Raw genomic sequence first — 27646 nt, forward strand, 5'->3', positions numbered from 1 at the left:
CTTCTCCCCATAGACTCCCTTTTTAACCCCTTAATTTTCTTTGTATCATCACATCAAAGACAATTTATATTTATACCCTCTGTGTAAAGTCCTTCTCTCTACCCAAATACATTTACAGTTCTTAAGAGTTATGAGTATTATCTTCCAGTGTAGGGATATAAACAGTTTAACCTAATTGAGTAATCTTTTTTTCCCCTCTGTTTACCTTTTTAAACTTCTCTTGAGTCTTGTATGTTAAGATTGAATTTTCTATTCAGTTCTGGTCTTTTCATCAGGAAAGATTGAAAGTCCCCGATGTCATTAAATGTCCATCTTTTTCCCTGAAAGAAAATGCACATTTGTGCTGGGTAACAGATTCTTGGCTGCAATCCAAGCTCCTCTGCCTACTGGAATATCATATTCCAAGCCTTGCGGTCCTTTAATGTCGAAGCTGCCAGTTCCTGAGCAATCCTGACCGTGGCTCCATGATATTTAAATTGCTTCTTCCTGGCTGCTTGGAGTATTTTCTCCTTCACCTGATAATTCTGGAATTTGGCTACAATATTCCTTGGAGTTTTCCTTTTGGGGTCTCTTTCAGGAGGTGATCGGTGGATTCTTTCAATGATGATTTTATCCTCTGATTCTATGATATCAGGGCAGTTCTCCTTAATAATTTCCTGGAATATGGTGTCTAGATTCTTTTTCTGGTCATGGCTTTCAGGCAGTCCAATGATTCTCAAATTGTCTCTCCTGGATCTGTTTTCCGGATCAGTTGTCTTTCTAATGAGGAAATCATTCTTTTGATTTTGCTTGACTGATTCCTGGTGTCTCATGGATTCCTTATCTTCCAACTGTCCAATTTTAATATTTAAGGCATTTTTTTCTTCAGTGAGATCATGCACCTTTTTTTCTATTTGGCCAAATGAATTTTTTAAGGCATTGTTTTCTTCAATGAGATTATGCACCTTTTTTCCATTTGGCCAAGTGAATATTTTAAGGCATTGTTTTCTTCAGTGAAATTATGCACTTTTTTTTTCCATTTGGCCAGATGAATTTTTTAAGGAATTATTTTCTGCAGTCAATCTTTGTGCTTCCTTTTCCAAGGTGGTGATTCTTTTTTCATAGTTTTCTTGTTTTGCTTTCATTTCTCTCCCCATTTTTTCTTCTACCTCTCTCAATTGATTTTTGAAATCCTTTTTGAGCTCTTTCAGGAAGGCTTTTTGTTCTTGAGGCCAATTCACCTTCCCTGGTGAGGCTTCACATGTAGGCAATTTGAGGGTATTGTCCTCATCTGAGTTTATGTTGGCTTCTTCCCTATTGATACAGAAGCTCTCAATGGTGAGGGCTCTTTTTTGCTTCTTACTCATTATTGCAGCTTATTTATTTATTTTTTAAGTTGAGGTCTGCTCTGGGGGCACCAGGGTCCCTGTTTTGGGCTTCTTGTGCAGGAGTATAGGTGCTGTGTGACTGGCTTTTTACTCTGAGGCCTTTATAGTGTGTGCAGTTTGCCCCCCTGCACTTCCTGTCTAAGTGCGCTAGGTCAGTGTGCCTGGTTGCACCTATCCTGTTCGTGGCCCTACAGCTGGCAACTTACCCTCTCGGCTGGTGCAGGTAGGTTTTTCCACTGTCTTTCTTGGCCACCAGATTTTTGAGCCAGGTTCCAGGGGCCTCAGTTGTTCGGCTGTGGCCCGCAGCTCCTGCTGACTTCCCCTAACCCCCTTGGCGCTGGGCTGCTGCCCTGTGCTGGGCCTCCCTTTTGCCCGAGTCAGACCGACCTTTTCCTGAAGTCTTCTAAATTATCTCTTTGAAGGTTCTGTAGTTTCAGAATCTGTCCAGAGGCTTGATTTAATGTTCTTTTTGAGGGAACAGAAGGAGACCTCAGGCAGCTTGCTGTTTCCTCTCTGCCATCTTCAGAACTAGATAAATCTGGCAGGCAGCCAATTTGGGGATTTGGTCAAATTTGTCATCAAATGGGCTATGTTAATGGTTACCTAATGCTGATTGACTCCTTCAGCTTAGAAGATACTATTTTTAGTACCTTGGTCTAACATATACCTGAGAAAATACCAATGCCCAGGAATCAGCTGAGAATATGCAGCAGAATGCCTGTCGCCTTCCAGCTTCCACCTAGCATCTGTCATTTTCATCATATTGGATTGGCCTACCCAAGAGCAATTAATATTTTTCCAATTGTTTAAATCTGACTTTGTGTGAAAGTATTTTAAAGTTCTGGTCATATAGTTTCTGGGTTCTTCTTGGCAGGTAGACTCCCATGTATTTTATATAGTCCACAGATATTTTAAATGTAATTTCTCTATCTGTTGTTACTGCACTTTGTTGGTAATATATGGAAATGCTGATGATATATAGAAAAGCTGCAACTTTGCTAAATTTGTTAATAATTTCGAGTAGTTTTTTAGTTAATTCTCTAGGATTTTCTAATTTTAACATCATATCATCTGCAAAGAGTGATAGTTTTTTCCTTATTATCTGTTCTAATTGTTTTGATTTCTTTTTCTTCTCTTATTCCTCTAGCTAACATTTCTAGTACAATATTAAATAAAAGAAGTGATAATGGGCATCCTTGCTTCACCCCTGATTGTACTGGGAAGGCCCAAAGAATTGGAAATTAAAGTGCTCCCCATCAATGAGGGAAAGCTGAACAAAATGTGGTATGTGGTTGTGATGGAATACCCTTGTACTATAAGAAAAGATGAGGAAAGTTTCAGAAAAAACATCAGAAGATATATGAACTGATGCAAAGTGAACAGAACCAACAGAACACTGTACACGTAATAGCAATATTGTAATGATCAACTGTGAAAGAATTAGCTATATTGATGAATACAATGATCCAACACAATTCCAAAAAACTCACGATGAAAAAATGCTATCTAACTCTGGAGAGGGAACTGATATTTTCTTACTGCTAATTGAAGTATTTTTTCACTTTTTCTTGTTTTTCATTTTGTTGCAAAACAGCTAATATGGACGTATGTTTTGCATGACTTCACCTATATAATTGATATCCTATTGCTTGCTTTCTCCATGGGTTAGGGATAGTCTAGAAGGAGGAACAAAGATTAGCACTCAAAAAAATTTTTAAATGAATGCTAGAAATAAATAAAGGAAAACTTGATCTCTGATATCAGGACACACATGTCAATTTAATGACATGTCTCAAAAGAGAATGAAAAATTTTAAAAAAAACTAGCACACCATGTAAAATGTAAAAAATAACATAAGAAAAAGAAAACTGCAATTCAGAACCTTTTAAAAATGTTTTTTGATGCCTTTTGTTTTTTACAATCCCCTAGTTTCTCTCTTTCTTTCCCTTTTCCCTGCCAGGGAGTCATACCATAGAAAAAACAAATTTTAAAGATAAAAGGAAAAAATGAGACAGAAAGGTCAACAAAACTCATCAGTACATTGAAAAAGCATAAAAACATGTGCATTTATGATTTCTGTGGATCTTCCACCTCTATGAAAGGGTGGATTGAGAACATCATTTCATAGCTCTTCCTTTGAACAAAGATTGTATTTTGTAATTTTATAGCATTTACTTTTTTTTTTTTTTGCAGGGCAATGGGGGTTAAGTGACTTGCCCAGGGTCACACAGCTAGTAAGTGTCAAGTGTCTGAGGCCGGATTTGAACTCAGGTACTCCTGAATCCAGGGCCTGTGCTTTATCCATTGCGCCACCTAGCCGCCCCCTAGCATTTACTTTTGATTTTTAAAATAAATGTGGTTGTTATTTACATTTATATTGTAGTCATTGTATATATTGTTTTCTTTTATCTGTTTACTTCATTCCACATCAATTCAGGTAGATCTTTTTATGTTTTTCCATATTCATTACATTCATCATTTCTTATAGCACAGCAACTTGTCATTACATTTGCATACTACATTTTGTTTAATCATTCTGGCATTTGTTTTGCTTTTTTTTTTTTTGCTAGCATAAAAAATACTATCAAAATATTTTGGCGTATATGGGGATTTGTTTTTTCATATTAATGGCTTCCTTGAGGTGAACACCCAGTAAAGGAGTCAAAATGTATGGACATTTTAGTCACTTTATTTATATAATTCCAAATTGCTTTCCAGAACTGTTATACTAATTCACAGCTCCAACAACATGTTTATATTCCCACAAACCCTCCAATATTGATTGTTGACATCTTTTGTCATTCTTGCCAATTTGCAAGGAATGAGGCAAAACCCACTATTTGATCTTTTATGAATTGCTTTTATATCTTAGCTACTAATAAACTTTTTTATCATAAAAGTATTTTATTATTTTCTGATTATATGTAGATATAGTTTTCAATATTTGTTTTTATAAGATTTCTAGTTCCAAATTTTTCTCCCTCTGACCCCTTCCTTCCCCCTTCCCCAAGACAGCAAGCAATCTGATATAGGTTAAATGTGAATAATCACATTAAACAGATTTCTGCATGCTAATAAACTTTTTCTTTTCTTTTTTTTCTTTCTTTTTTGCAGAGCATTGAGGATTAAGTGACTTGACCAAGGTCACACAGCTAGTAAGTGTCAAGTGTCTGCGTCCGGATTTGAACTCAGGTCCTCCTGAATCCAGGGCTGGTGTTTTATCCACTGCCCCATCTAGCCACCCCCTAATAAACTTTTTAAAGATAAATTTTAGATAAAGTTACTTTCCTATTTTACTGCTTCCCTTCTTAAATTAAGTGCATCAATTTTGCCTGTGTAGAAGTTTTTCAATTTCATATAATGAAAATTACCTATTTTATCTTTTGTAATGTTCTCTTATACCTTGTTTGGTCAATAGTATATCTCCTAACCAAAGATGTGAGAAATATATGATTTACTTCTCTTCTAATTTTTAAAATTACTGTGATCATTATTATTAAGATCACATAGTCACTTCAAACATATGTAGAATATGGTGTATGTGTTGGACTAAGCCTAATTTCTGCCAGATTGATTTCCACTTTTCCCAGCAGTTTTTTTTTCAAATAAATAGTTCTTTCTTAAGTAATTTAGTTTTATATTTGGTCTAATACTGTTATTGACTGTCATTTTTGATCGATTTTATAGTCTGTTCTATTAATCTCCTTCTATATTTTTTAACCAATACCAGATGGCTTTGATGACTGATGCTCTATAATAGAGTTTAATGTTGCTATTCCTTTTTGATTCTTATACTTTTTATTTCTATTACTATTCTAGATATTTTGTTTTTCCAAATGAATTTTGTTCTTATTTTATTACATTCTATAGAATATCCCTTTGATAATTTTATTGGCTTACTATTACTTAAAGGTGTAAATTAATTTTGCTAGTATTGTCATTTTTATTATACTGACAGCACAGTCATGAGTAGTATATATCATTCTAGCTATTCAAGCTATTCTTCATTTCTTTAAGTAGTCCTTTGTTACTGAATAATGGTGGTGGTGGTGATAATGATGATGATGATAACAGCTAATATGTCGTTGTGCATATTATTTGCTAAAACTTTTGTGTCCTTGGTATATTGACAATCACATATACCAACTTGGATTTTCTCATTAATGTATAGAAATTAAATTGATTTTTAAAAAGTAATAAACATTTTTATTTATAGTTTGGGGTTCCATTTTTATCCCTCCTTCTCCTTCCCCGCCCCCCGATGTAGTAAGCAATCAGATATATGTTATACATGTACAATTATGTAAAACATTACCATGTTGGTCATTTTGTGTAAGAAAACTTGAATAAAAGAGAAAAATGAAAGAAAGTGAAAAATAGCATGCTTCAGTCTGTGTTCCATCAATATCAGTTCTTTCTTTGGAGGTGGAGAGTATGCATTAGTCCCTTGGGACTGTCTTGGATCACTGCATTGCTGAGAATAGTTGTTATTCACAGTTCTTCAAAAAATATTGCTGTCTCTGTGCACAATGTTCTGTTGGTTCTGCTCACTTCACTATACATCAGTTCATACAAGTCTTTCTAGGGCTTTCTGAATTCATCCTGTTTGTCATTTCTTATAGCACAGTAATATTCCATCACCATCATATACCACAGCTTGTTTAGCCATTTCCCAGTTGATGGGCATTCCTTTGGTTTCCAATTCTTAGCCACCACAAAAAGAGCTGCTAGAAATATTTTTGTATAAATAGGTCATTTTCTCTTTTTTGGGGATGTCTTTGGGATATAAAAATCTAGCAGTGGTATTGCTGGATCAAAGGGTATGCACGGTTCTCTAGCCCTGTGGGCACAGTTCCAAATTGCTCTTCAGAATGGTTGGATCATTTCACAACTCCAACATGAGTGTATTAGAATCCTAGTTTTTTTCAAAAACAATTATTTTTGGGGTTTATTTTGTAGCATGAAATTTTGGTGAAGCTATTGTCTTGATGACTATATTTGCTGATTTTCCAAGTATACCATCAGCTAATCGATATAGTTTTATCTCCTCTTTACCTATCTATATGCCTTTATATTCTTTCTCTTATCTTACAGCTATTGCTAGCATTTCTAGATCTATATAATATTAATATATATATATATATATAATATTTTGGTAAACAGATATCCTTGCTTACTCCCATATTTATTGGAAAAGGTTCTAATATATAACCATTGTTTATTATGATCACTTTTGGTTTTAGATAGATGCTTTTATACTAAAATAAAATTCTTCTATGCCTACACTTTGTAGGGTTTTTAGCATAAATAAATGTCATACTTTTTAAAAGGATTTTTCTGCATCTACTGATAGTAGATATTTTGTTTTCAATATGATTAATTATGTTGACTGTTTTTCTAATGTTGAACCATCTTTGAAATCCTTGTAAAAATCTGACTTTGAAGTGAATTGAATGATTTGTTGAATAAATCACTGTAGTCTGTTTGATAGGATTTTGTTTAAAATCTTTAAACTGATATTCAATAATGATATTTGATCTATAGTTCTCTTTCTGTTATCCATTCTTTCCTATTTTAGATACTAGGACTATACTTGCTTCATAAAGGGATTATGGTAAATTGCTTTCTCAATTATTAAAAATAATTTATACAGTATAAGTATTAATTGTTCTTTAAAAATGTGATAGAATTCTATACGTCCATCGGGGCTAGGTATTTTTCCTTTGATTTTTTTCTTTGGAACTAGTTCTATTTATATTTTTTTATACTTTAAAATTTTTGTTTTATACTTTTGAAGGTATTCCTCTATTTCTTTTGCATTCTTAGTTGTTAACATATAACAGGGTACAGTCAGTTTTATTATTTTCTTCATTTCTTCTAGTTTTATTATTTTACCTGTTTATTTGCTATTTGTTGATTTGATTATTCTTTTTAAAATGATAATATTGGCTAATGGTTTATGCTTTTTTTTAGTATTTTCAGACAAAGATATTTTGGTTTTATAATTTCTGTAGTTTGGGGGGGTTTCTAGTTTATCCATTTCTCTTCTTTTAATATCTCCTACTTTGTTCTTTGTTCACTTTCTAATGTTACAAACTACATATTCAGTTCATTACTCTCTCCTTTTCTATTTGTTGATATATGCTTATAGGGATATTATGTTACCCATCGAGGAATATTTTAGCTTATTTCAGAAATTCTGGTGTGATTTTTCATCATTTAGATTTTGTTTTTCATGATCATTTGTTTCTAAGATTTATTTTTGAGCTATTCATTATTTAGAATTTTAATGTTAAGTCTTGGGTTACGATCCTTGTTTGTGGTTCTTGAATCCTTATCTATTTTTAATGTGTTGTGATTTGTAAAGGATGTATTTACTATTTCTGTCTTTTTAACATTTATTTGTAACAGATGTTGATAACATTTTGTATATGTTTCATAAGGCAACTATTTTGTTCAGTGGGTAGAACACTAGGCCTGGGATCAGGAAGATCTGAGTTCACATATGGCCTCAGACACTTGCTAGCTGTAACATCCTGGACAAATCACTTAAGCTCTGTGTGCCTTAATCCACTGGACAAGGAAATAGCAAATCACTCCAATATCTTTGCCAAGATAACCCCATGGACAGTATTAAAGTGCTATGATCCATGGGTTCACAGAGTCAGACAGGACTGAACAAAAACAAATATATATATATATATATATATATATATATATATATATATATATATATATATATATATATATATACACACACACACACACACACACACACACACACACATATATACACATACACATATATATTATACATAATTTATGATATGTGTATATTATATATAATTTTATATGCATATTCTTTTGCAATTCAATTTTCTCCAGAAATTTTTTCAGTTCTGTATTTTCACTTTTCTTTAAGTTCCAGTTAGATTTACCTAAAACTGAGAGAGGGACTTTTAAATCTCTTGCTGCTACTGTTAATATCTATGAATTCTTGTAACTTGGTTAACACTTCCTTTATGGATTTAGAAGCTATGACATTGGGAGAACATAAGTTTAATATAGTTATTTGTTGTCAATGATTCAGCATAATGTATTTTTTTAATGTTCTGAATATTTGTTTTTGCTTTGCCTGATAGAATGGATGAAATTCCCACTTTTTTATTCACTTGATTTAAAGTTTTTTCCATCCCTTAATTTTATTCTGTTTGTTTTTGTTTACAAATGTTTTCTGCAAACACCATACTGTGGGGGTTTGTTTTCTTATCCAAGCTGTCTCTCTTACTCATTTTACTGGATTAATTAATCCATTCACACTTAAAATTGAGTCTGGTTTATATTTTTTTCTATTTATTTCAATTTTTTCCCAACATGGGATCCCCTCTTCTTTTGCTGTAAACACAGTACTATTTTTCTTCAGTTACTTCAGCTTAATATATTTTAGGGTGACCCTATTCCCATAATATCTATTTCCTTTCAATTTGTCAAGTAGAATGCTCCCTCTCTCCTCTTTCAATTTCTGTTTTTAAATTTTTTAAAATTTTATTTTCCAAACCTTATTCTAAAAGTATTTCTTTCCTTCGTTATTTATGTTTCTTCTGCCTATTTTTAGACTTCTATACTTTGATTCATGGCCATTATACTTATTTGGTACTTTATTCTCTGACTTTCTCATGGATTTTAAACTTTTGGACTACCTGTTTTGGGTTCTATTTCCTATATCTGTTATTTTTTCCTACATCTGCTCCCCACTCTTACCATTTTTCTGTTGTACCTCACTCTTAGAACTACCAAATTCTGCTGGGGTAGAGAGGCTATTGAGTTTCCTTGATCATGTAGTTTATTATTGACTCTTGATCTTTCCCTGGTCACTTTTTTCTCATTTCCCTGGAGATCTCTTTCATGGGTCCATGTTCTCCCCCTCCTATGGGTGTCAGTTGTGCTGAAGAAATCTGACTCCCCTTTTCCTGAGGAAAGATGAGTGCTTTCTCTAAGCACCAAATCTCTGAAGATCATACCCATTGTAAGGCCCCCATTTCCCTTTATACAATCTCTGTTCTTCTACGGGATCATTAATCAATAAGACCCCCAATTACCACTGAAACAAGGTTAATCTCTTTTCTCCCTCTTTATTGTCTCCCTTTACTATCTTGACTATTCTCCTATAGGCTCTCAAGATGAGAGCCTACAAGAGTTATTTTCTCTTTATTAAATCCTTTGAATTGATTAGGGTGGATCACATATTTCCCTTTATCTTCTTCTTCCCTTTTCTTTTTTCTGTCTTTCTATTTTGTAGCTTAGTTTTATGAAAAACATTGATTCACCTGTAGGTGGAGTGTTGTGATATTTAATCCATAATATTTCATAATACTTTTCCATTGTCACTTCTATTTGAATTCTGCTTTCACTCTTATGTCTGTGAAGAAAGAAATCTTTTGATGGTGTCTCTGTTATTTTGTTGGTGGTGGTGTCCTTGGTTGCCCTATTTATTTACTCTTCTTGTGTTTCTTTTTTCTATGCTGTTTGAGAAGCAAATACCCTTTTCAGATCTAGTTTTCTAAGAGTGTTTCAAACACTTTTTTAAATGACTAAATATACATCTTTTTTTTCATTTATGCTTAAACTCAGATTTTCAGGATATGTTACATTGGATTGAATCTTGAGCTTTATTGTTTTTTGGAACATGTTCTTCCATTCCCTCTCATTTTCTGGTGGGTTCAAAATAGTCTTGTGTTATTTGAGTTTCCTTTCCTTTATATTTGAAGGTCTTTCTCCTGGTTGCATCTAGAATGTATTGCTCATCAATGAAATGGTTAAATTTAACAAGTTGAGTGTCTTGTTGTTTGCAGCCTAGCATTTTTCTTTTTTCTTCTATTTTTAATTTAGAATTTTATTTTCCCCAATTACATGTAAAAACAAATTTAACATCCATTTTTAAAACTTTGTGTTCAAATTCTTCTCTCCCCACTCTCCAATTTAAGAAGGCAAGCAATTCAATATAAATTATTCATGTGTAGTTATGTAAAACATTCCCATATTAGTGAAGTTGTGAAAGAAAACAGACAAAAAAACCTCAAGAAAAATAAACTTTAAAAATTATGCTTTGATCTGTATTCAAACACCATCAGTTCTTTGTCTGGAGATGGACTGCAGTTTTCATTATAAGTCCTTCAGAGTTCTCTTGGATCATTGTACTGCTGAGAATAGCCAAGTCATTCACAGCTGGACATCTTACAATACTGCTGTTGCTTTGTACTCAGTTCGTTTCACTTTACATCAGCCCATGTAAGTCTTTCCAGGTTTTTCTGAGAGCATGCTGCTCATAATTTCTTATAGCATAATAGTGTTCCATCATAATCACATACCACAATTTATCCAGTCATTCCCCAATTGATCGGCATCCTCTCAATTTTTAATTCTTTGTCACTAGAAAAGAGCTGCCATAAATATTTTTATACATATAGGTCCTTTAACTTTTTGTTTTTTATCCCTTTTGGATAACAACCTAGTAGTGATATTACTGGGTTAAAGAGTATACATGGTTTCAAAGCCCTTTGGCCATAGTTCCAATTTGCTATACAGAATGTCTGAATCAGTTTACAACTCCACCAACATTACATTAATATCTCATTTTCCTCATATCCCCTACAACATTTGTCATTTTTCTCTGCTGTCCTATTATCTAATATAATAGGCATGAGGTGGTGCCCCAGAATTGTTTTAACTTACATTTTTCCAATCAATAGTGAGTTAGAGCATTTTTTTCATATGGCTATAGAACTTTGATTATTTCATCTGAAAACTTTATATCTTTTGATCACTTATAAATTGGGGAATGGCTCTTATTTTAATAAATTTGACTCAGGTCTCTATATGTTTGAGAAATGAGGTCTTTATCAGACAAACGCTTCAAAAATTATCAGTCATTATTGCTAACTGTATTTCCCTCCTCCTATTACCTCCCCACACCATTTAATTTATTCTCTATCTTATTCTACCACATTCTCCATTATTCTCTTCCTCTCCTACTTTCCTGAATGGTAAGGTAGATTTCTATACCCAATTGAGTGTGTATGTTATATCCTCTTTGAACCCCTTTTGATGGGAGTAACATTCACTCATTCCCTAGTACCTCCCCCATGTCCCACTCCACTATATAAGCTTTTTCTTGCTTCTTTTATATGAGATACTTTACCCCTTTCCATCTTTCCCTTTCCTTTTCTCCCAGTGCATTCCTCTCTCACTCCTTGATTTAATTTTTTAAAAGATATAATCTATTCACATTTAATTCACATCTGTGCCCTCTGACTAAATATACTCCATCTAGCTGCCTTAATGAGAAAGTTCTTATTAGTTACAAGCATCATCTTTTAATATACTTTATGATTTTTTCCCTGTTTACCTTTTTAAGTTTCTCTTGAGTCTTGTATTTGAAAGTCAAATTTTCTACTCAGCTCAGGTCTTTTCATCAGGAATGCCTAAAAGTCCTCTCTTTAACTGAATATCCATTTTCCCCCCTTGAAGGATTATACTCAGGTCTTCTGGGTAGGTGATTCTTGGTTGTAATCCCAGTCCCTTTGCCCTCCAGAATATCATATTCCAAGCCCTATAATCCTTTAATGTAGAAGCTGCTAAATAAATCTTGTGTTAATTTGACTGTGGCTCCATAATACTTGAATTGTTTCTTTCTGGCTATTTGCAGTATTTTCTCCTTGACCTAGTAGCTCTGGAATTTGGCTATAATATCCCTGGGTGTTTTTATTTTGGGATCTCCTTGAAGAGATGATTAGTGGATTCTTTCAATTTCTATTTTATTTTCTGGTTCTAGAATATCAGGGCAATTTCCCTAGACGATGTCTTGGAAGATGATGCCTAGGCTCTTTGTTTCATCATGGCTTTTAGGTAGTCCAATAATTAAAAACAAAAACAAAACAACAAAAAGGTAGTCCAATAATTTTCAAATTATCTCTCCTTGACCTATTTTCCAGGTAAGTTGTTTTTCCAATGAGAAATTTCACATTGCCTTCTATTTTTCTCATTCATTTGCTTTTCTTGTATTGTTTCTTGATTTCTCATAGTCATTAGCTTCCATTTGCTCAATCCTAATTTTCAAGGAGTTATTTTCTTCAGAGAGCTTTTGTACCTCCTTTTCCATTTGGCTAATTCAGCTTTTCAAGGCATTCCTATCCTCATTGACTTTGAGAAGTTTTGTGCAGTTTTCTTGTATAATTTTTTGAATCATAGTGTTCAATTTCTTTGAATTATCATGTTCTTCTAGTAGACCTATAATCTTTAAGTTATTGCCAAGTATTCTGCCTATTAAGATGTTTTCTACTAATGTTATTGCTTTTTGCTTCTTTTGTTCCAGATTGTCCTTCACTTGTTTATTTATGTCCCCAATCAATCATCTTTTCTTTTTTATGCAATTGTAGATCCAAGTTTTTATGTTCTTCCAATTATTGTTATTATTTTTAAAATTTTTTTGCAGGGCAATGAGGGTTAAGTGAGTTGTCCAGGGTCATACAGCTAGCAAATGTCAAGCGTGTGAGACCGGATTTTAATTCACATCCTCCTGAATCTAGGGCTGGTGCTTTATCCACTGCTCCACCTAGCTGCCCCCTCTCACTATTATTTCTACTGTACAGACCATAAATTCTGTGCTGACAATTCTTATTTTTCATTCCAACCGCTCAGGAATATTTTGTTCTGGTTTCATTTTCTTTTCAAAATGGAACAGGTCCTCTGCCTTATCAGGTGTTGAATAATTTTCCTTTAATTTACAATTCCTATTTAGAGATGCCTAAACTTTTTTTTTCACTAGATCTCTAGGCCATATTTCCTTATGCTATTAATGTTCTGGTTTGTCTGCTTACGCTCAAATTCTTTGAGTTTTCTTCCTCTTAAGGTCTTTGGTAATTTTAGCCCTTTTCCTAATTTTCCTCTATTGCTCACTTTCTTGCTCCCTTCCTTTTATTTTATACAATTAAGATTGCATATTTGGTATTATGTGTATATATATGTGTGTATATATCTATATCTATATGTATATGTATAGAGATATATAGACATAACCTATATCAGATTACCTGCTGTCTAGGGGAGGGGGGAGGGAGGGGAGGGAGGGAGAAAAATCTGAAATTGTAAAGTTTGTATAAACAAAAGTTGAGAACTATCTTTACATGTAATGGAAAAAATAAAATACCTTATACATTAAAAAAAAAAGATTGCATATTTGGCACTCTTTGTCATTTTCTGGTAAGAGTTTTTTTTGGGGGGGGGGGAGTGTACAGTAGCCAGTGAGCTGTAAATAGTAAAGATTAAGAGTTAGTGACGGGGCGTCTAGGTGGCGCAGTGGATAGAGCACCGGCCCTGGAGTCAGGAGTACCTGAGTTCAAATCCGGCCTCAGACACATAACACTTACTAGCTGTGTGACCCTGGGCAAGTCACTTAGCCCCAATTGCCTCACTTAAAAAAAAAAAAAGTTAGTGACATTTGAGATTATGATGTCATCACCTATAGATAATAGTTTCTATCACATCTGTTGGGGATTTTGAAGTCACTTGATAATATACAAAAAGTGAACATGTTGAAACCAGCATCAATAATAAGGGATGGGGAGGAGGATTTATAACTTTAATGGATACTCTGGAGTTCAGTTTTAGGAACAGAAAACCATGGAGAAGAATGTATATTCTTTCAATATTCACACACTGTCACAAAGTAGCCAAAATAATGCTATTAAAAACACAAAAGAAAAGGAACTTCATAACTCACCATCAAGAAGAAGTTCCAGGGCTGGGGTATTCCATAATCTCCTGGATAAATTGCTTCTATATACCAAGTCACCAAGACATATAAAAAAGAATCAAATATCAGCATTCCAAGGATATGTCCAAAGTTTAAATCATCATTACTGGTGACTGGCTGCATAATTGTTCCCCAATGAATCCCTTTTTCTGAAATACACAATGGAAGATAGCTTGGTTATTATGCATGCCAAACTAAGATTATAAAAATTTTTCTACAGCTTTCAGAAATAAGATGTGATGGCATGAGGGGGAGAAGGCAAAAATTTACAAGTTTTAAGGGGTTAGGTTTTAATGAATTAAAATTCTGGTAGAACCTTTAAGAAAAAAATATTCTGTAGGCAGTTGAAATAGGGCTGGAAGTCAATAGAGAGATTAGGACTGGAAGTTACCTGAATAGAAATAGAAATTGAAGTAACGACATGAATGAGATTGCTAAGGGAGAATAGATATATGGAGAAATGAACATTAGGATATAACTACCTTGAGTAACTGCTGAGACTTCCAGACATAATTACCCCACCCCCAAAAACTCCAAAGACAGTCAGAAAACAACTCCTGGAGCAGCAGAACCCACAAAAAGATGGCTGAGATTATTTTCCAGCTAAAGACACCTTGGGAGTTTGGCAGAAGTGGGAGCCAGGCTGGGAGTGGAGTCAAGCCCCACAATTTTACCTACATAGATATAGCCCCAGGCAGGCTGCATCTGAGAAACTTACCCCTGAACCTCTGAATCAGCTTCAGTGCTGGCATCTTCTGGAACTAAGTTCACAGTCTGGTGAGAGGGCTGAATGGCTGGCTGGGGAAAAGTCTACAGGGATATATGCGGGAGCTAAGGGGGGATTTGGATGTTGTGCCTGTGTAATTTAAAATTCTAAATGTGGGTTCTAATCTGTCCCCCCAGTTTTGGGGGAAACTGAATAAAATCACTGATAAATGAGTTTAGGATTTTTAAGGGTTTATTGATAGTAAAAGAAAGAGAAAGATTGAGAACAGATTTCCTATAACCTGGCAATCCTAATCTTCCCTAGTTTCCACTTCTAAAGTCCTCTGCCACCATACCAATCTCTCACAGCCAAAAAATGAGGAACAACATGGCCAGTGTCCGCTTCCTGCTTCATGTTCCCCTCCCAGAAATGGGAGGTTCTTCAAGCTGATTGGCTAGTGTTATTCAAATTCAAAGTTCAAAGTTTTTCAGCTTCTGAGAACCATGCCTTCTTAAGTACCCTTAAGTACCAGCCAGATGTGCTTACAATCTAGTTAACTAGAAGTCTGCCGGTAATCCAGTCAGCAGTCAGTCGCTTTATCCAATTCAATCAGTTTTAATTAATCTCCAGGTGGGCCCCTGAGTATCTGCTAAATCTCATCTATCACATTCCATGGCGTTCTGTGACCTGGGGCCCTGGGTGCATTGCTCCGCCACCCTCTCCTTTGGATGGGGTCAAGGATTTGGTCTTTTGGGGTCCATCTTTGGAAAGGATAGTGTAATAAACCAGCCAAACAATGTTTTTCCACTTATATTTTATATACTACAGCTGTTACTTGGCATGACGGCCAGTGCAGTTGCAGCTTTAACCCTCATGACCTCCTCGACAGTGTCTGTGTTACGGCCCCTGTACCTGGCATACATTCTCTACTTTGTGCTGAAGGAATTTTGCATTCTCTGTTTTATCACCTACATGCTGAACTTCATTCTCCTTATCATCAACTACGAACGACTCGTTTACTTGAATGATGCCTGGAAACAGCAGCTGCTGCCTAAACAGGACTAATCCAGCCTGGCAAGCTCTGAATGGACCATTTGGAGACTCTTTGTCCATTCAGTTTATTTGGCAGTAATTTTTTTTTATTCTTCATATCAGACACTTTCCCTAAGAATCTTAAACTTATTTTTTAAAAAATGCTGTAAATTAGAAGGGGCAGCTAGGTGGTGCAATTGATAGAGCACCAGCCCTGGATTCAGGAGGGCCTGAGTTCAAATCCAGCCTCAGACACTTGACACTTACTAGCTGTGTGACCTTAGGAAAGTCACTTAACCCCAATTGCCTCACCAAAAAATGAAGAGAAAGATTGAGAACAGATTTCCTATAACCTGGCAATCCTAATCTTCCCTAGCTTCCACTTCTGAAGTCCTCTGCCACCACACCAATCTCTGGCAGTCAAAAAAGGAGGAACAGCCTGGCCAGCATCTGCTTCCTGCTTCATGTTCCCCTCCCAGAGTCTCATCTATCACATTCCATTATCTTGACACATACCCCAGCAGGGAACCAGGAGGAAACCATGAGCAGTGGCAGCCCAGGTAGGGGAGGGATGCAGGCTTGTAGCAACCACAGCACATAAAGTTTTGCTGTGTAGTTGATTGGCAAATTGGCCTGGGGTTATCTACAGACAAGAGAAAGGGCTAGGCAGGTGAAGCAACTGCCCCTCATTAAATCATAACACCTGGGACCCCCTGAAGCTTGGGACAGTATATGCTGGAAGCAGGACCCTACACTAAGAAGGGTTGTGGCAGTGGACTGTATAAGGGGCATATATCAATTAAAAATCACCCATGGACCTGTTTTTCATGTTAACTAATGCAGGGTAGGTTTAGTAGTGTGTACTGGAAGATTTTGGGCTAAGGCTTTTTCTTTCCTCATAGAGTTCAAAAGTTGTGAAGCATTAGGACATGAAATCACTCCTGTGTGGACTCATTTATGTCCTATTATCCTTGCTTAGTGCATCTTGAGTGTACAAATCCTTTCTTATCTTTTAAGGATCATTTCAAATATAAGCTCCTCCAGGAAACATTCCTACATACTCAAAATTACACTGATCTTTCCTATTAATGAACACTTATGGTACATATGGCCTATAATACACTGTTATTTAAATATGTATTTCTAACTAAACTGTAATCTCTTCCAGAAATTAACTGCTTTTTACTTTTTTCTTGTCTTCCACAGATCTTAGTAAGAATAAACACTTCAAAAAGCTTCTCAATAATTACTTATTGTTGAATAATTCACAATTTTTATACATTTAAAAATTTTAATTTTATAAAGAAAAAAAAATTTCAGTTTTGAAGTCTCCACTTTCCCTCTCCTACCCATGGAGAGGGCAAAACCAAAACAAACCCCAAACTCAGTACAAATATGTATAGTCATGCAAAATAAATTCCCACATTAGCTATGTGGAAGGAAGGAGGGAAGAGAGAAAGGGAGGGAGGGAAGAAGGAAGGGAAAGAGTAAAAGAGAAAAAAGAAGGAAGCTAGGAAGGAAGTAAGTCTGTTTTAATTTGTATTCTTGAGTCCATCAGCCCTATCTGGCAATGGATATCAAGTTTATTCATGAGTCCTTTAAGACTGATCTTAGGGGGCAGAGCCAAGATAGTGGAGAGGAAGCAGCAAACTGCCTGAGCTCTCCTTCTGTTCCCTCAAAAAGAACATTAAATCAAGCCTCTGGACGGATTCTGAAACTACAGAACCTGCAAAGGGACAGAGAGACACAGTCCTCCAACCAGAGATAATTTAGAAGACTTCAGGAAAAGGTCGGTCTGACTCGGGCAAAAGGGAGGCCCAGCGCAGGGCAGCAACCCAGTGCCGAGGGGGTCGGGTCAAGTCAGCAGGAGCTGCGGGCCACAGCTGAACAACTGAGGCCCCTGGAACCTGGTTCAAAAATCTGGTGGCCAAGAAGAACAGTGGAAAAACCTACCTGCACCAGCTGGGAGGGTGATGAACGGGTCAGGTGGGAACTGACGCCAGGAACGGGCGCCTGGCTGGCCGAGCGCACCCAGACAGGAAGTGCAGGGCGGGGGATCTCCACACACCATAAAGGCCTCAGAGTAAAAAGCCGGACACACAGCACCTATACCCCTGCACAAGAAGCCCAAAACAGGGACTCTGGTGCCCCCAGAGCAGACCTCAACTTAAAAAATAAATAAATAAGCTGCAATAATGAGTAAGAAGCAAAAAAGAGCCCTCTCCATTGAGAGCTTCTGTATCAATAGGGAAGAAGCCAACACAAACTCAGATGAGGACAATAAGCTCAAATTGCCTACATGTGAAGCCTCACTAGGGAAGGTGAATTGGTCTCAAGAACAAAAAGCCTTCCTGGAGGAGCTCGGAAAGGATTTCAAAAATCAATTGAGAGAGGTAGAAGAAAAAATGGGGAGAGAAATGAAAGCAAAACAAGAAAACTATGAAAAAAGAATCACCAGCTTGGAAAAGGAAGCACAAAGATTGACTGGCCAAATGGAAAAAAAGGTGCATTATCTCATTGAAGAAAGCAGTGCCTTAAAAAATTCACTTGGCCAAATGGAAAAAAAGGTGCATAATCTTACTGAAGAAAACAATGCTTTAAAAATTACAATTGGACAGTTGAAAGATAAGGAATCCATGAGACACCAGGAATCAGTCAAGCAAAATCAAAAGAATGAAAAAATAGAAAAAAATGTGAAATACCTCATTGGAAAGACAACTGATCTGGAAAACAGATCGAGGAGAGACAATTTGAGAATCACTGGACTGCCTGAAAGCCATGACCAGAAAAAGAATCCAGACACCATATTCCAGGAAATTATTAAGGAGAACTGCCCTGATATCATGGCATCAGAGGATAAAATCATCATTGAAAGAACCCACCGATCACCTCCTGAAAGAGACCCCAAAAGGAAAACTCCAAGGAATACTGTAGCCAAATTCCAGAATTATCAGGTGAAGGAGAAAATACTCCAAGCAGCCAGGAAGAAGCAATTTAAATATCATGGAGCCATGGTCAGGATTGCTCAGGAACTGGCAGCTTCGACATTAAAGGACCGCAAGGCTTGGAATATGATATTCCAGAAGGCAAAGGAGCTTGGATTGCAGCCAAGAATCTGTTACCCAGCAAAAATTTGCATTTTCTTTCAGGGGAAAAGATGGACATTTAATGACACTGGGGACTTTCAATCTTTCCTGATGAAAAGACCAGAACTGAATAGAAAATTTGATCTCAACATACAAGACTCAAGAGAAGTTTAAAAAGGTAAACAGAGGGGGAGAAAAAAAAAAGGTTACCCTATTAGGTTAAAGTGTTTATATCCCTACATGGGAAGATAATACTCATAACTCTTAAGAACTGTAAATGTATTTGGGCAGAGAGAAGGACTTTACACAGAGGGTATAAATATAAATTGTCTTTGATGTGATGATACAAAAAAAATTTTAAGGGGTTAAAAAGGGAGTCTATGGGGAGGAGAGGAAAGGGGAGGTGGAAGGGGATGAATTATATCATATGAAGAGGTGAAAAAAAACTATTACAATAGAGGGAAAGAAAGGAGGGGTAACCATTGTTTCAACCCTATTCTCATTAGATTTGATTCAAAGAGGGAATAACATATACGTTCACTGGGATAAAGAAACTTAACTCATTCTTTAGGGAAGCAAAAGGGGAAGGGAAAGGGAGGACTGATAGAACAGAGGACAAAAGCAAGGGAGAAAAGGGTAAAGAAAAGAGAGGGGGGTGATAAAAAGGGAGGGCAGATCGGGGGAGGCAGGGGTAAGAAGTAAAACGTCAGTGAGGAGGAATAGGGTGAAAGAAGGGGGAGAAAGTACAAAGGGGGTAAATAGAATGGAGGGGAATAGACAGTCAGTAATAATAACTGTGAATGTGAATGGGATGAACTCTGCTATAAAACAGAAGTGAATTGCAGAGTGGATTAAAAACCAGAATCCTACAATATGCTGTTTATAAGAAACACATTTAAAGCAGAGAGATACACACAGAGTAAAGGTAAAAGGCTGGAGTAGAATATATTATACCTCAGCTAAAGTAAAAAAAGCAGGGGTAGCAATCCTTATCTCAGACAAAGTGCAGGCAAAAATAGATCTCATTAAAAGAGATAAGGAAGGAAATTACATCTTGCTTAAAGGTACTATAGATAATGAAGTGATATCAATATTGAATATGTATGCGCCAAGTGGTATAGCATCCAAATTCTTAAAGGAGAAGTTAAATGAGTTACAAGAGGAATTAGACAGTAATACTATACTAATGGGGGATCTGAATCTCCCCCTCTCAGAATTAGATAAATCTAGCCAAAAAATAAATAAGAAAGAAGTGAAAAAGGTGAATAGATTACTAGAAAAGTTAGATATGATAGATGTCTGGAGAAAATTGAATGGGGATATAAAGGAATATACCTTTTTCTCAGCAGTACATGGCACATTTTCAAAAATTGACCATGTATTAGGGCACAAAAACATCATAGTCAAATGTAGAAAGGCAGAAATAGTAAATGCATCCTTTTCAGATCATGATGCAATAAAAATTACATGTAAGAGAGCCAGGGAAAAGTAGAATGAAAATCAATTGGAAACTAAATAATTTCATTCTAAAGAATGAATGGGCCAAACAACAAATCATAGAAACAATCAATAACTATATCCAAGAGAATGACAATAATGAGACAACATACCAAAATCTATGAGATGCAGTCAAAGCAGTGCTTAGGGGAAAATTTATAGCTCTAAATGCTTACATGAATAAAAAAGAGAAAGAGGAGATTAATGAATTGGGCATGCAACTTAAAATACTAGAAAAAGAACAAATTAGAAATCCCCAATTAGATACTAAATTAGAGATCCTGAAAATCAAAGGAGAAATTAATAAGATTGAAAGCAAAAAAACTATAGAATCAATAAAACTAAGAGCTGGTTTTATGAAAAAAACAATAAAATAGATAAAATATTGGTTAATTTGATTAAAAAAATAAAGAAAACCAAATTACCCGTATCAAAAATGAAAAAGGGGATGTTACCACCAATGAAGTGGAAATTAAATCAATAATTAGGAATCATTTTGCCCAACTGTATGCCAATAAATTTGACAATCTAAATGAAATGGATGAATGTTTACAAAAATACAAACTGCCCAGGTTAACTGAAGAAGAAATAAAATCCTTAAATAAACCCATATTAGAAAAAGAAATTGAACAAGCCATTAATGAACTCCCTAAGAAAAAATCCCCAGGGCCAGATGGTTTTACGGGTGAATTTTACCAAACATTTAAAGAACAATTAATTCCATTATTATACAAATTATTTGGAAAAATAGGTGAAGGAGTTCTACCAAATTCATTTTATGACACAAATATGGTGGTGATACCAAAACCAGGCAAAGCAAAAACAGAGAAAGAAAATTATAGACCAATTTCCCTAATGAATATTGATGCTAAAATCTTAAATAAGATATTAGCAAGGAGATGACAGCAAGTGATCACCAGGATAATACACTATGACCAGATGGGATTTATACCAGGAATGCAGGGCTGGTTCAACATTAGGAAAACTATCAACATAATCAACCACATCAATAAGAAAACCAACCAAAATCATATGATTATCTCAATAGATACAGAGAAAGCTTTTGACAAAATACAGCACCCATTCCTAATAAAAACACTGGATAGTTTAGGGATAGATGGAGCTTTCCTTAAAATAATAAACGGTATCTACCTAAAGCCATCAGCAAGTATTATATGCAATGGAGATAAATTAGAGGCCTTCCCAATAAGATCAGGGGTGAAACAGGGATGTCCATATTCACCCCTATTATTTAATATTGTACTAGAAATGTTAGCTTTAGCAATCAGAGAAGAGAAAGGAATTAAAGGAATTAGAATAGGCAAGGAGGAAACAAAACTATCACTCTTTGCAGATGATATGATGCTATACTTAAGGAATCCTCGAGAATCAACTCAAAAATTACTTGAAACAATTAACAACTTTAGCAAAGTAGCAGGATATAAAATAAATCCACATAAATCATCAGCATTTCTATACATGACCAACAAAGTCCAGCAGCAAGAGATAGAAAGAGAAATTCCATATAAAGTAACAGTAGATAATATAAAATACTTGGGAGTCTACTTGCCAAGACAAACCCAGGAACTCTATGAACAAATCAAATCAGATCTAAATAATTGGAAAGATATCAATTGCTCATGGATAGGCAGAGCTAATATAGTAAAAATGACAATACTGCCTAAATTAATTTACTTATTCAGTGCCATACCAATCAGACTACCTAAAAATTATTTTATAGAGCTAGAAAGAATAATAACAAAATTCATCTGGAAAAACAAAAAATCAAGAATATCCAGGCAAATAATGAAAAAAAATTCACAGGAAGGTGGGTTAGCAGTACCAAACCTGGAGCTTTACTATAAAGCAGCAGTCATCAAAACTATCTGGTACTGGCTAAAAAATAGAGTGGTAGATCAATGGAATAGGCTAGGCTCAGGAAATGCAGTAGTAAATGACACTAGTAATGTAGTGTTTGATAAACCCAAAGACTCCAGCTTCTGGGATAGGAACTCAGTATTTGACAAAAACTGCTGGGAAAACTGGAAGATAGTATGGCAGAAATTAGGCACAGACCAACATCTTACACCTTATACTAAAATAAGATCAAAATGGATACATGATTTAGACATAAGAGGTGATACCATAGGTAAATTATGAGAAAAAGGAATAGTCTACCTATCAGATCTTTGGAGCGGAAAACATTTTGTGACCAAACAAGAGATAGAGTATATTACAAAATGCAAAGTGGATGATTTTGATTACATTAAATTAAAAAATTTTTGTACAAACAGAAGCAATGCATCCAAAATTAGAAGGGAGGCAGAAAGCTGGGAAACAATTTTTGAGGCCAGTACTTCTGATAAAGGCCTCATCTCTAAAATATATAGGGAACTAAATCAAATTTATAAGAACCCAAATCATTCCCCAATTGAGAAATGGTCAAAGGATATGAACAGGCAGTTTTCTGATGAAGAAACCAAAGCTATCTATTCCCATATGAAAAAAATGCTCTAAATCTCTAATGATTAGAGAGATGCAAATTAAAACAACTTTGAGGTACCACCTGACACCTATCAGATTGACTAAAATGACAAAAAAGGAAAATAATAAATGTTTGAGAAGCTGTGGGAAAATTGGAACACTAATCCATTGTTGGTGGAGCTGTGAACTGATCCAACCATTCTGGAGAGCATTTTGGAATTATGCCCAAAGGGCGATAAAGTTGTGCATACCCATTAACCCAGCAATACCACTTTTGGGTCTTTTTCCCAAAGAGATCATGGAAGGGGGAAAGGGACCCACATGTACAAAAATATTTATAGCTGTGCTTTACATGGTCGCAAGGAATTGGAAGTTGAGGGGGTGCCCATCAATTGGGGAATGGCTGGACAAGTTGTGGTATATGAATACAATGGAATACTATTATGCTTTAAGAAACAATGAGCAGGAGGAGTTCAGAGAAACCTGGAGGGTCTTGCATGGGCTGGTGATGAGTGAGATGAGCAGAACTAGAAGAACATTGTACACAGTAACATCAACATTGAGTGTTGATCTACTATGATGGACTATATTCTTCTTACCAATGCACTGGCACAGAAGAGTTCCAGGGAACTCGTGATGGAAGAGGATCTCCAAATCCAGGGGAAAAAAAAAAAAAGAACTGCGGAGTATAGATGCTAAATGAACCATACTATTTCTTTTGGTTTTGATGCTGTTGTTTTTCTTCTATTTTGAGGTTTTCCATCATTCCTCTGATTTTTTTTTCTCTTATAACATGACTAATGCAGAAATAGGATTAATGTTATTATGTGTGTGTATATATATATATATAAAACCTATATCAGATTACCTGCTGTCTAGGGGAGGGGGGAGGGAGGGGAGGGAGGGAGAAAAATCTGAAATTGTAAAGCTTGTATAAACAAAGGTTGAGAACTATCTTTACATGTAACGGGGAAAAAATAAAATACTTTATTAATTAAAAAAAAAAAGAAGACTGATCTTAGTCATTGTGGTGATGACAGTCCTGAAGTTTTTCAAAGTTGATTATCTTTACAATATTGTTGCTATTACATGAATTGTTCTCTTGATTCTGTTCACTTCACTTTGCATAAGTTCCTACAAGTCTTTCCATATTTCTCAGAAACCATTTGCTTCACCATTCCCTATAGTCCAACAGTATTCTATCATATTCATATACCATAACTTGTTCAGCTATTCCCTAATTTATAGGCATCAACTAAGTTTCCAAATTTGGGCACCACAAGAAGAACTGCTACAAATAATTCTGAAAATATGAGTCCTTTTACTCTTCCTTTGATCTCTTTGGAGTCTAGAACTAGTATCACTGGGTAAGATGGTATGTACAATATAATAGCTTTTTGGGCATAATAAAATGCTTTCCAGAAGGGCTGGACCAGTTTATAATTCCAAAAATAGTGCATTAATTACCTGTTTTCCCATATACCTTCTCGCACTTGTTATTTTTCTGTCAACTCAGTCAATCTGATGGGTATGAGCTGGTACCTCAAAATTGTTTTAGTTTGTATTTTCTCTATTTTTATTGATTTACTGAATTCAATATTTATTGAAATACTCATGAATTAGAACACTATATATAATATTTGATAGCTCTGAAAAACTGCCTATTTATGTCCTTTGAATGCCTCTTATTCTCATAAATTTGAATCATCTTAGAAATGAGATGCTTATCAGAGAAACTTGCTGCACAATTTCTGCCCCACCCCCAATTTCCTACTTCTAATTTTAGCTTCTTTGTTCTGGAAAAACCTTTTTAATTTTATTTAATCAAATCTGTCCATTTTACCTCCTGTGAACCTTTCTATCCCTTCTTTGGTCATGGAATATTCCCCTATCTAGGTTATTTCTTCCATGCGTTTCTAATTTGTGAATGATGTCACCCATTATGTCTAAGTCATGTACCCATTTGGAGCTTGTCTACTGGGTGAGATATTGATCTACACCCAGTTTCTTCCCGACTATTCTCCCAGTTTCCCAATAGTTTTTGTTTTGCAACCAATAGTTAGGATCTTTGGATTCCTGTTCTCATTTGCTTCTGTACATTACATATATAATCCATTCCCCAATTTACCCCTCTGTTTCTTTGTTGATCAGTCATTCAGTCAAATCTGACTTCTCATGACCTTGTATAGATTTTTCTTGGCAAAGATACTGGTGTGGTTTGCTATTTCATTCTCCAGTGGATTAAAGCAAATAGTGGTTAACTGACTTGCTCAGGGTCATGTAGCTAGTGAATTTATGAGGTCAAACTTGAATTCAGTTCTTCTTGACTCCAGGCCTAGCACTCCATCCACTGAGTCTTCTAGCTGCCTCTATTTCTTACCCAGTACCAAAATGTTTTGACAGTTATGACTTTGTAGTATGGTTTTAGATCAGTCACTGATAGGTCATTTTCTACTACCAGTCCTTTTTAAAAATCATTATTTCCTTTGATATTACCTCAGAATGAATTTTGTTATCCTTTTCCCCTCCAAATAAATTATTATTTTTCTAGCTTTATAAATTAATCCTTTGGTAGTTTGGTAGATATATCATTGACTAAGTCTTTGGGAGAGAGTTTCAGTTGACTGTTGCTGCACTGAGTCACTGGTAGCCTACTGGCAGGTTCTGCAAGTTCAGACTGAGTAAACTCTCAAATGACCTTTGGTCTGAGACTCCTGACCTAGTTATTCATCTGCAAGTCTTAATGCTGAGCTAAAAGCTACGATAGGCACTCAATGTTCTCTTCCTGACCTTAGAGACACACAGTTATGTTCTGGAACTTATTCCTTGATTGGTACCCAGCTAGGGCCCAAGTTTGCTCTCTGCCCTGGATCTGTGAATCTGGACTAGGCAGTAGGTGACAGAGCTGCTAGACAGTACTTGTTACTGTACCCAGTGTTAGTTCAGGGATCCCCTGGAATCTTTTTCTGCCTTCATACTTTCTGTCCTGTCTTGGCTCTTGTTCTCTATGAATGTTCTTAGCCAGATGTTATTCCTAGCATCCACAAATATCTCTTCCTTCCCTAAGCCACCCTAGCCTAGAAAAATATTACTCATTGTGACTTTTTCTTCAGAATTTGTTCTAGTGTATTTTCTAGATCATTAGAGAAATTGATAGTATGGAACTAGGCTGTATTTCATCTTCTATTGGGGTATAGGGATGTTCAGGGAAGGCTAGTACTTCTGGTATGAGAACTGCCAAGCCCTTTTCAGGGCTGTTTTCCACTTTTGGTTTCCACCTGCCACCCACTCAACTCTCACTTGTGGCTCCAAGAAGCTATAGCATGTATAGTTGCAAAACCCTGGTAAACCATTTCAGCAGATGAGGCTAAGCCAGGTTAAGGGTAATTGAGGGGTCTCAAACCTGGCAGTGCATTGGGAGGAGTGTGTCTACCCAAGCACATGAATGGGTGAATGAGAACAATTTGTTCCAAAGGCCATGAAGACAACTGAAGCAGGAGCTATGGAGCACTTAGAGCTTGGTTAAACATAAAAAACACCAAGGTTATCCGCTGCACCCTAGCCATCATCATTCATCTTGACTTTTGTCTTGCTACTAGACCGATGACTCTGGAAGAGACAGTGAGGCTGACAACTTTCTACATCTCTGCCTCACTTAAAATCCAATTTATGTGTAAGTCAAAAGGCATCAGGAATACCATTTTACCATCTTTACCTAACTCAAAATCTTGTGGTGACAGGCAAGTGATAAAGCAACAGGTGCAGATACACTGGGAGCTTTAGTCACAAGCATGCACACAGATGATCCGGGCCATAGGGTCATCTTCTCATTGGAACTGAAGCAGGAATGGGATTTGGCAGTACCCCTGGGTTTCTGAGGAGCCTTTTTAAAGACTGTACTGCTTACCTATTGGCATAAGGGGCTAGAAAAGGTGCCCTATATATTGGTTACTTCACCCAACGCTGGGCTGCTTACCATGGCAGGCAGAGATTCCACCCTATGGTTGAAATACAAGTAAGTATACAAAAACTCTTGCAAAGATGATTCCACTAACCACTGGTACATGAAATGTACACGTGCTTATGGACAACATAAAATTCGTTAGATCTGAAAGATGAACAGCTCTTATTGTTAGAGAAATCAACAACTATTGCATCCAAATAGTGCCTCTGAGTGAAACCAGGCTGGGAAATGAAGGCCAGCTTACTGAAATCAAAGCTGGGTACATGTTTTTCTGGAGTGAGCACAAAAATGGGAAGCACCATGAAGCTGGCATAGGTACTGAAATCAAAATTAATCTAGTCAACAAGTTTGTATGCTTCCCCAAAAAAGAGTGAATGACAGGCTCATGACAATGCAATTGCCACTTTCAGGAAAGCACCACACCACCATTATAATTGTCTATGCTCCCACCATGATGAGCCCTAATAAGATCAAAGAAAAACTTTTTGAAGACATGGAGACCCTCAACATCAATGTACCCAGAGAGGACAAGTTTTTACTTCTAGGTGACTTTAACATCAGAGTAGACACAGACTATCAGACATGGCAGGGAGTCCTTGAAAGGAAGGGAGTTAGAAACAGCAACAGCAATGATCACTTAACTACTGAAGACTTGTGTCTCAAGACCTCATCAACAACATGGCCTTCTGTTAACCTAAA

At 35.9% G+C, this 27646-nt stretch overlaps 1 protein-coding gene across 1 annotated transcript in view; it reads right to left on the reverse strand.

The window, feature by feature from the left end:
- The window catches only part of LOC122751459 (phospholipid-transporting ATPase ABCA3-like), a 211829-nt gene that overhangs the window by 151442 nt on the left and 32741 nt on the right, over window positions 1-27646 (reverse strand). Inside the window, 1 exon segment of the mRNA XM_043998522.1 lies at window positions 14146-14327. Coding sequence (XP_043854457.1) covers window positions 14146-14327 — 182 coding nt within the window.

Source organism: Dromiciops gliroides, chromosome 1, assembly GCF_019393635.1.
Source record: "Dromiciops gliroides isolate mDroGli1 chromosome 1, mDroGli1.pri, whole genome shotgun sequence".
NCBI classification, from domain to species: Eukaryota; Metazoa; Chordata; class Mammalia; order Microbiotheria; family Microbiotheriidae; genus Dromiciops; species Dromiciops gliroides.